The 8,270-nt window shown below is 54.5% G+C and overlaps 1 protein-coding gene across 1 annotated transcript in view; it reads left to right on the top strand.

The window, feature by feature from the left end:
* Window positions 1-407: 407 nt before the first annotated feature.
* The window catches only part of ADCY3 (adenylate cyclase 3), a 48,030-nt gene continuing 40,167 nt past the window's right edge, over window positions 408-8,270 (top strand). Inside the window, exon 1 of the mRNA XM_016209000.2 lies at window positions 408-1,164. Coding sequence (XP_016064486.2) covers window positions 490-1,164 — 675 coding nt within the window. The 5' untranslated portion in view covers window positions 408-489. The remainder of the gene's footprint in view (window positions 1,165-8,270) is intronic.

Here is an 8,270-nt window from a genome sequence, read left to right as displayed (position 1 = left end):
CGGGCGTGGAGCCTCGGGCGCGGGCCCGGAGGCGCTTTAAGTGGGGGCGTCGGGGGCTGAGCGCCAAGGGGTGGCGTGGAGACGAGGCCGGGGTGCGAGGCATGGGCAGGTGGCCCGGCGTCTCCCCGAGCCGAAGCCAGGGAACTGAGTGTCTGGGTGGACAGGGCTGAGCGAGTGGTCAGTGGTGGCCGGAGCGGGGAGATGGCTGGAGGAGGCCCGGCCCCGCAGCCTCTGGCCGCAGGGTCTCCGTGCGGGGCAGGGCGGGTCGCGGAGGAAGCCCAGGTGGGCGGGAGGCGCCGCTCCTACCTGGGGGTGTCCTTTAAGTCCTAGATGCGGGGCGCAGCGCGCGCCCTGGAGACCCGCCCTGCGCGCCTGCCGGAGGGGCCCGCGCCCCAGCGCCCTGCTAGGTGGCGGCCGTCCGCGCTCCCGAGCCCGTGCCCCGCGCCCAGCCCGCCTTCCCGGGGCCAGTAGGAGCAGACGCCGGGCAGGATGCCGAGGAATCAGGGCTTCTCCGATCCCGAGCACTCGGCTGAGTACTCTGCCGAGTACTCGGCCAGCCTGCCCTCCGACCCCGACCGCGGCATGGGCCGGACGCACGAGATCTCGGTGCGGAACTGGGGGTCCTGCCTCTGCCTGCCCAGCTTCATGCGGCTGACCTTCGTGCCCGAGTCCTTGGAGAACCTGTACCAGACCTACTTCCGGAGGCAGCGCCACGAGACCCTGCTGGTGCTGGTGGTCTTCGCAGCGCTCTTCGACTGCTACGCGCTGGCCATGTGCGCCGTGGTCTTCTCCCGGGACAAGCTGGCGCCCCTCGTGGTGGCCGGGGTCGGGCTGGTGTTGGACATCCTCCTCTACGTGCTCTGCAAAAAGGGGCTGCTCCCCGGGCGCGTCGCCCGGAAAGTGGTGCCCTACCTGCTGTGGCTGCTCATTACAGCCCAGATCTTCTCCTACCTGAGCCTGAACTTCGCGGGCCTGCATGCGGCCGGCGACACGGCGGGCTGGCAGGCCTTCTTCGTCTTCTCCCTCTTCATCACGCTGCCCCTGGGCCTCGGCCCCATCCTCCTCCTCTCCGTGGCTTCCTGTGTTGTGCACACGCTGATTTTGGGGGTCACGGTGGCCCAGCAGCAGCAGGACAGGCTGAAGGGGATGCAGTTGCTGAGAGAGGTGAGTTCTGCTTGGCCTTGCTCTCACCCTGGGCTGCCCCGCCCGCCACCTTGCAGCCAAGGTGGTGGTACCTGTTTCGAGGATGGGGGCGGCGTCCCTTTCTTTGCCGTTGAGTCAGAATGTGTCCTGGGGGCCTCCGGGGCGCTCAGCTGCCTGTGCAGGATGGACCCTCCCTGTCTCAACCCCTGGCTTTGCACTAGAGTTTGTCTGCTTGGCCCTAGGGGACTGAGGGATGTCAGGACATTGGGCCTCAGGGCCACTCTGTCACCTGTGCCCCGCTCAAGTGGGTGGCAGGAAGGCCCACCTAGGCCTGGTCTCCGGGCAGCATTGTCCTGGCCGTTCCCTTTCCTTGACCTCCGCCAAGAAGACCTCTCGTGCGGAAAGAGGCTTCCTTGGCTTCTGACTTCTGGTCTGTCATTGGCCAGCTTTGGCAACTGACTGACTTGTGTGGACTCAGTGTCCCTTTGTCAAATGGGACAGTGTGGAATCTGCGCAGTGTGGATGTTGTCAAGGTCAAAAGAAATGTGGGTGAAAGTGCCCTGGGAAACCTGAAGGGCTGTAGAGAGGGCAGGTGTGATTGTCACAGATCCCACGTCTGCCTCCAGGAGCCCAGGGTGCCCCAAAGAGTTAGATCATGGGGGGGGGGGCAGTCTCCCCACGGAAAGCATGGTGTGGGGACACAAACAGGGACAGTGGTGCTGGCCAAGGTGGTGGGGGTTCTGCTAGTTCTGGAGGATGCCTTCCTGCTGGAAGAGTGGAGTTCCAGCCTCAGCTTAACTAGTAGACAGTATTGTACTCCACGGAGTTCCAAGACCCCGGCGAGGGGCTGCAGGGACCTGCAGATGTGATCCTTGAGTTTAGTATTTGGTAACTCATCTGGGGGACTCCACAGGGCTTCGCGTCAGTGAATTCTACAGTTGTGTGCCCTGCCTGCTGCCTCATTTTATACATGGATGGAAAGTGGCCTGCCCAGGGCCTCACAGCTGATTATGGCTGTCACCTGGCCGGAATGTCCGTTTCTCAATTCCATTTCTCAATTCCATTTCTCAATTCTGTTCCACTGCTCTCCCCACTACGTCATACTGCGGCCTCCATCTCGGCCAAAGCCATTATCTTTATCTCCTGGGGTTGAGGGCTGAGTCTCTAGGTGCACAGCGGTGCCGTTGGTGGTTGATGCAAGAACCCTGTGGGGCCGTCCCATTGCCTGCTACTTGGTTGGAGGAAAACACAGGGTTTTCTCTGCTTTAACTTTTTCCTAGTTCTTGGACCAAGATTCTTTCTCTTTCCCATTGTGGCTCGTGGACGCTTTGTACCTCTCGATTCTGCAGGCATGGGTTCGTGCAGTCACATCAACAGGTCCCTTTGTTTGTCTCCCAATGACTCGTTCACGTAAGGTGACAACCTGCCATCACTGTCATGACTTCTGAGTTGGTGGACTTCAGCTTGCGCCTCTGCCCGTTGAGGCCCCTGCTGGAAGCTGTGTGGGGAAGAATCGGGAGTCATTCCCAGGACCCTGAATGACCAAACTCTGAACCATTGCCTGGTCCTGATGTCACTTCTGGCCCTGTCGTCTCTGCCAGGGCCCCTGGGCTGCATGAGTTCCCCATATGCCTTGCTGTACATTGAGGGAGCAAAACAGAAATTCTCCGCCTTGGAGCCTAGAGTCTGAACCCATGATTGCTGGTGTCCTTTGGGTGTTGCTAAGAAACAAAAACCCAAACAGATGAGGAAACAGAAAAAAGATAAAAACATAAGTAAATCAAGAATAACCATGTTAGCATCCCAGGAGAGCGTGGCCTTGACCTGGAAGCCGTGCCCTGGGTGTGGCTTTGGGAAGGGAGGAGGGAACTCTCAGGGCCCCGTTGGCAGCCTGAGGTACAGAATGCAGGAGGTCCCGGCTTTCAGTGGGCTGTGTTCCAGAAGTGTCTGAGTCACTTGTTTGGGACGAATGTGACTTTTCAAAAGGTGCCTGGGTTCCCAGGCCTACCCACCAAGGCCTCCCTTAAGTGTCCTGCATTTGATCTCTATGAGTGCAGTAGAAACTAAGCCCCGTGTGGCCCTGCATAGCCATGGAATGAAGCGTCACTCACCTGCCCATGGGGCACATGTAACCCCCTGGAATGGGGGCACCATCAAGGATAGGGAGGGGCAGGACTGGAGGACAGGCACATGCAAATAGGGTGGCTAGACCCCCCCCTCCCAATCAGGGTAACACCAGGAACTTTCTCCAGATGCCAGTATCCCCCTTCCTTCCTTCCTCCTGCCTATAGACTCTTCTCTTCTCCCATCACCTGTTGACTCCAGCCAGGGACTCCCTCCTGGGTCAGTAGGATGAACCCAGTTTCACAGTTAGAAGCAGACACTGGATTTCAGGAGTTTGTGTGTCCTTTTGCTGCTGTGGTCACTGGTGGCACCGAAGAAGCATTTTCAGTGTCCAAGTGTTCTTCCTCTGTACCCTTCATCCCCCCAGCCCATGCTTGGCTCCATGCAGGAGAGACAGAAGGGACTCAGGACCTCAGGGCAGCCTGACATGTCAGCAGCAAGCCATGCAGCCTGCCCTGGGCTCTTCTCATGGGAGGCGGGCATGTGGATTCTGATAGAAAGAGCAGGTGTAGTCAGGGGATGTGGGACGGGGTGTTGCTGGGCTTCGTTTATTAATGAATGAATGGATGGATGTTACTGAGCAACAAGTGTGGGCCTGGCAGCCTGCGGGATCTGGGATTGAAGGGGGTCAGATGATGATAGTCGGAGGCTGTGGTGGAGAAAAGCATGGCGTGGGGCTGGGATACAGGGAGTTTTGGGGGACAGCAGGGGTAAAGTGCAGCTGGTAGGGTTTTCCCACATCCCTCCCCTTGCCTGGGTCCTGGCACCAGCAGGCCCGTTAGGGTACGACTTGCCTTTTACTGCCCCAGCTGCCCCTGGAGTGAGGTGAGGAAGCAGCAGGGGGTTGAGGGCAGGTCGAGGCAGCAGCTGATGGGGGATGAGAGGAAGATGAAGGTAGAAAATACGACGAGATGGTAACATTCCGTGGCCAGCAGCTGCCCCTGAGATGCTCGCCTGTGCTCGTACATACCTGTTAGCTTCTCACAGGGCCGGGGGAGGAATGAGTCGGTGCCAGGTTAGGGGTGAGGCAGCCCCGAAAAATATAGCTTTATCTTATAGCAGAAAGGCTATTTGGGCCCCTAAAACCCTAGCGAGGATGAGGGGTTCCCTAGCGAGAGTGCAGAGGAGCAAGAGGGAGGAGGGCGTAGGACCCAAGGCTAGGGGGCCGCTTGGGGGCGGGGTTCCCGGCGTGGAGCATCCAGGCCCTGTCCCTGTCCCTGCCTCCTGCCCGGCTGTCCCTCTCCCAGGCGGCTTGTGATGGGTGGTTGGACCATTGGGAGCAATAGGCAGCCCCGGTCTGATGGTGTTTGCACCATCGGTTCTTGGAGTTGTGGAAACTTAGGACCAGCGGGGGCGAGGGGGCCGGTGTCAGGTGGGGGCCGGCTGCTCACTGTCCTACGAGATGATCCAGCACAGGAGTGCCGCCTTGTCACCTGGTGCGGGAGGAGTGGCTAACGCGTAGAGAGGCACTTCACAAACCATGAAGCGCGTGCAAACGCGAGGCAGTTATTTCTTTATTGCCCTTAACCTTGACAAGCCATCTCTGATCTTTGATCTGTGAATGGATCAGACCAAGTTTATTTATTATCCCTTTTCCCACCTCTTTTCTGTGGCTCTTTTTCCCCCTCATTTTGCAAGCATTATTTTAAAGTGTTTCCAATGATAAAATGCTTTATAATGTTGCAGAAACTTTGGAAACAAGAGGTAAAAAACCGTTTTATCATCCTACCATAACCACTTTTTTTCGTGTTCCTCTCCTGTCTTTCCTGTGGGTAATTCTCCAAAGCTGTACATGGCACCCCTGCTTTTCTGAGCTTTAGAGCACAGACTGTTTTGTATTTTAAATTGGTCTTCACAATCACCATTTCTAATGGCTGCAGAGTATGATAGTGGCTGAATGTGCTAGAATGAACTATTCCTTTCCTGTAGGACATGTGGTTACTCTCGGTTAATTAACTTATTGTATATTTTACTTATTTATATACAACACCAGCAGGCCTGGTGCATCTCCTCCCCTCCTGGCCACTGAATGTCCGATGCCGCCTCCTCCTCTGATCATGTTTTCAGCTGTTTCTTCCAGCAAAATTCCTGAGAAATTTTGATTAGTAATGAAACCTCTTCTTTGCTTTTCCCCTTTCCTCTCTTCAATAACATTTTTTAGTTGTTGTAAATAAAAAGAAAATGCCATGTTTCAGAATAAATCCCATTGGAAACCCCAGTGTGAGCAGAGTGGGTTTGAACTTGGCAAGATTTCCATGGTTGTGGTTAGCTGTTCACATGTCAGCTCAAGATGGATGGGTCCCCATGAAGGTAACTGGGTGTCGCCTGAGTCCGATCTGCAGGGCAAGGCCAGTCCCACCTCTACGGTGGGCTCCTCAACTGCCCTTGAAGGCTGAGTTCTTCACCCAAGGGGACTGGGCCTTGGGGAATTGATCCCCATGGGCCAGTTCCTAAAAGACTGACCCATATGCCCAAGGCTCCGTCATCCACCTGATGACGGTAGGTGGACCTTACCACCCTCCCAGGGAGGGGAACAGTAGGTCTGTTATTCTGTGCCGATTTGCTACAAATTCTTAAGAAATCAAATCAGTAACTTCCTGAAGGGGAGTCTGAGCCAAGTGCATTGCGTGGTGCTGAGGGTGGGTCATGACCCCAGGCTGGGGCTGGCACCCCACCCTGCTTCCCCACTGGTGGGCTCATTTCCCAGAGTCAGACTGTCAGCGAGGCACAGCCTCCTCCGATTGCCAGAAACGTGGCACAGATTCTCCCTCTTCAGCTCTCTGTTTTCTAAACTCCTGCGCTTGATCATAGTTTATCTTTCACTGGTACAGTATTAAGCACTGGGGAAAACACAAGAATCCCCCCCAAACTGGGGTTGTAGTTGTTAATACTGTGTTGCCATCTCTCAGGACAAGTCTGGGACACTGCCTCTTAATGTCAGTCATAGGTCTTGTCCCAGGCCCACTGTCCTCTGCGGTTATAAACTGAAGGGGCCTCGGGAGCCTGACCTGTGAGGGGCTTTTCTGCCCTAGGAGTCTGTAGAAGCGCTGGCCTCAGGCTCGTTGGCATGGGTTCCCTCCTTGCTCCCCTCTTACCAGCTGTGAGGTCTTAGGGACACTCTTTCACCTCTCGGTCCAGTTTCTGCCTCTGTGAAATGGCCTGATGATACCTCTTCACTGGGTGGTGATGAACCACACAGACAGAGGCACGTAGCCTTGCAGGGCAGGGGCAGCTGGCACTAGAGACGCCCATTGCTCTGGCGGTCACTGTCACTGTCATTGTTGGCAATGATGAAGAGGAATTTTAGAAAAGCTTGGGCCAGCCTCAGCGGAGGGAAGAGCGGTTCCACGTTCCTGGTGTCAGAAGCGCACCTTGGTTGGGTCATCTCACACTCATCCCTTCCTTTTTTTTTTTTTTTTTTTTGCTGTGCCATCGTCTTGTTATTGCCTTCTACATGTCACGGAGAATGTACTTTTCACATTAAGTTCCCTGTGAGGACAAAGAATACTTTGACACACCTCTCGTGACCCTCATCGCTGGATTTAGGGGTGGAAAGAATCATGGAGCTCACAGTCCAACTTCCAGGCAGTGCTAGAGTTATAAATTCTGCAGCTATAATTTAAGATTTGTTGGGGCGGGTGGCTTCTACTCCTGAAAAGTACAGATGTTAGGCCTTCGGGAAAGAGTGACAGTGTGCAGAAAAATTCAAGTTAGTACAGAGAAACAGTGCTGCCTATTTGGCAGGTCAGCTCTGTAGACGCTGATGGGGAATGTTCTCCGACCTGGCAGGATGTGCTGTTGAAGGCAGTGGGGGGAGGCAGAGGAGCCCTTCACAGCGATGAGACAGCCAGAAACTGCTGCTCACGTCTGGAGGGCGTGTTTGCCTCCCCGGGCAGCCTGCTGACCACGCCGTGGCCACTCCAGCCTGCAGACCCCTTATGCTATCTCGCTTTCCCATTGCTTCTGTGTTCCTGCCGCCCTGCCAGAGCAGCCAAGATCAGCACCATGGTCAAGTTAACTGAGCCTAACACATCCCCTTCTTTGTCTGCTCTCTTTCCTTGCAAGGATGCTGTATTTGTTGGTGATGACTTAGAATGTATAATTTTATTTGTGTGCCTGTTGATGGACATGTAGCTTCCGCCGCCTACTAATTTATCTTTCTGCTCAGCCAAACGCGATGACTTTGGATACGTATTTGCGCAAGTTGCTGGGGATACAGAGACGGGTAACTGGGGTCCTGCCTGCAAGGGAGGCCCAGCTTGATTTATGTCTTTTCTTTAAAAAAAAAAAAAAAGAATTATTATCTGGATATGGGTCAGGCATGGAGCAGTCCCTCCATAAATATTTGTTGAATGTTGATGCATGAATTATTATTAGGTTGAATCACATGAAATTGCCAATATTCAACCACTTCCAATCTGTAAAAAATGGCAGTTTCATTTCATACGGTTCAATCTATTATAAAAGTAACAAATGTGCTCATTCTGGGAAGCCTTTAAAATAGTAAATAGTATGGGAAACCATTACCCCTAATGTTATACCTTGAGGCTACCTGCTGTTAGCCTTGGGCCCCTTTCCGCAGATAGAGGGATGTGAGGATGGGTTTCTCTTCTATATCGCGCATGTGCTTGCTGTAAGAAGTAGTTCAGCCTCGGCAGGAGTGTAAGGTGTAAAAGTGAAAGTGCCCCTTCCCTCCCCCGCCCCCCTTCCCATGGGCAGCTCTTACCACTTGTTTGGTGCGCATACTTCCAAGGCGCTTTCTGTGAATTTGCATATTTATGTGACTATATGCATATTTAGGCTTGAGAGATGTTTCTATAAGTTTATGCAAATCAGCAAAATAAAGCTCTCAGCACTGATGTCTCCACATTCCTCTCTGGTAAGCAGTTTCCTCTCAAGGTGTGCAGTGCACCTGCAGCCCTTCCTCCTTCAGCCAGGGGTCCCTGGCTGGATCTGCCGTTTCCGCCCTGTGACCTCGGCCAGGGTCCTTAGCCCTCTCCGTC

The sequence above is a fragment of the Miniopterus natalensis genome, chromosome 13 (assembly GCF_054644295.1).
Source record: "Miniopterus natalensis isolate mMinNat1 chromosome 13, mMinNat1.hap1, whole genome shotgun sequence".
Classification (NCBI taxonomy): Eukaryota; Metazoa; Chordata; class Mammalia; order Chiroptera; family Miniopteridae; genus Miniopterus; species Miniopterus natalensis.
This window is presented reverse-complemented; position numbering and strand designations above follow the sequence as displayed.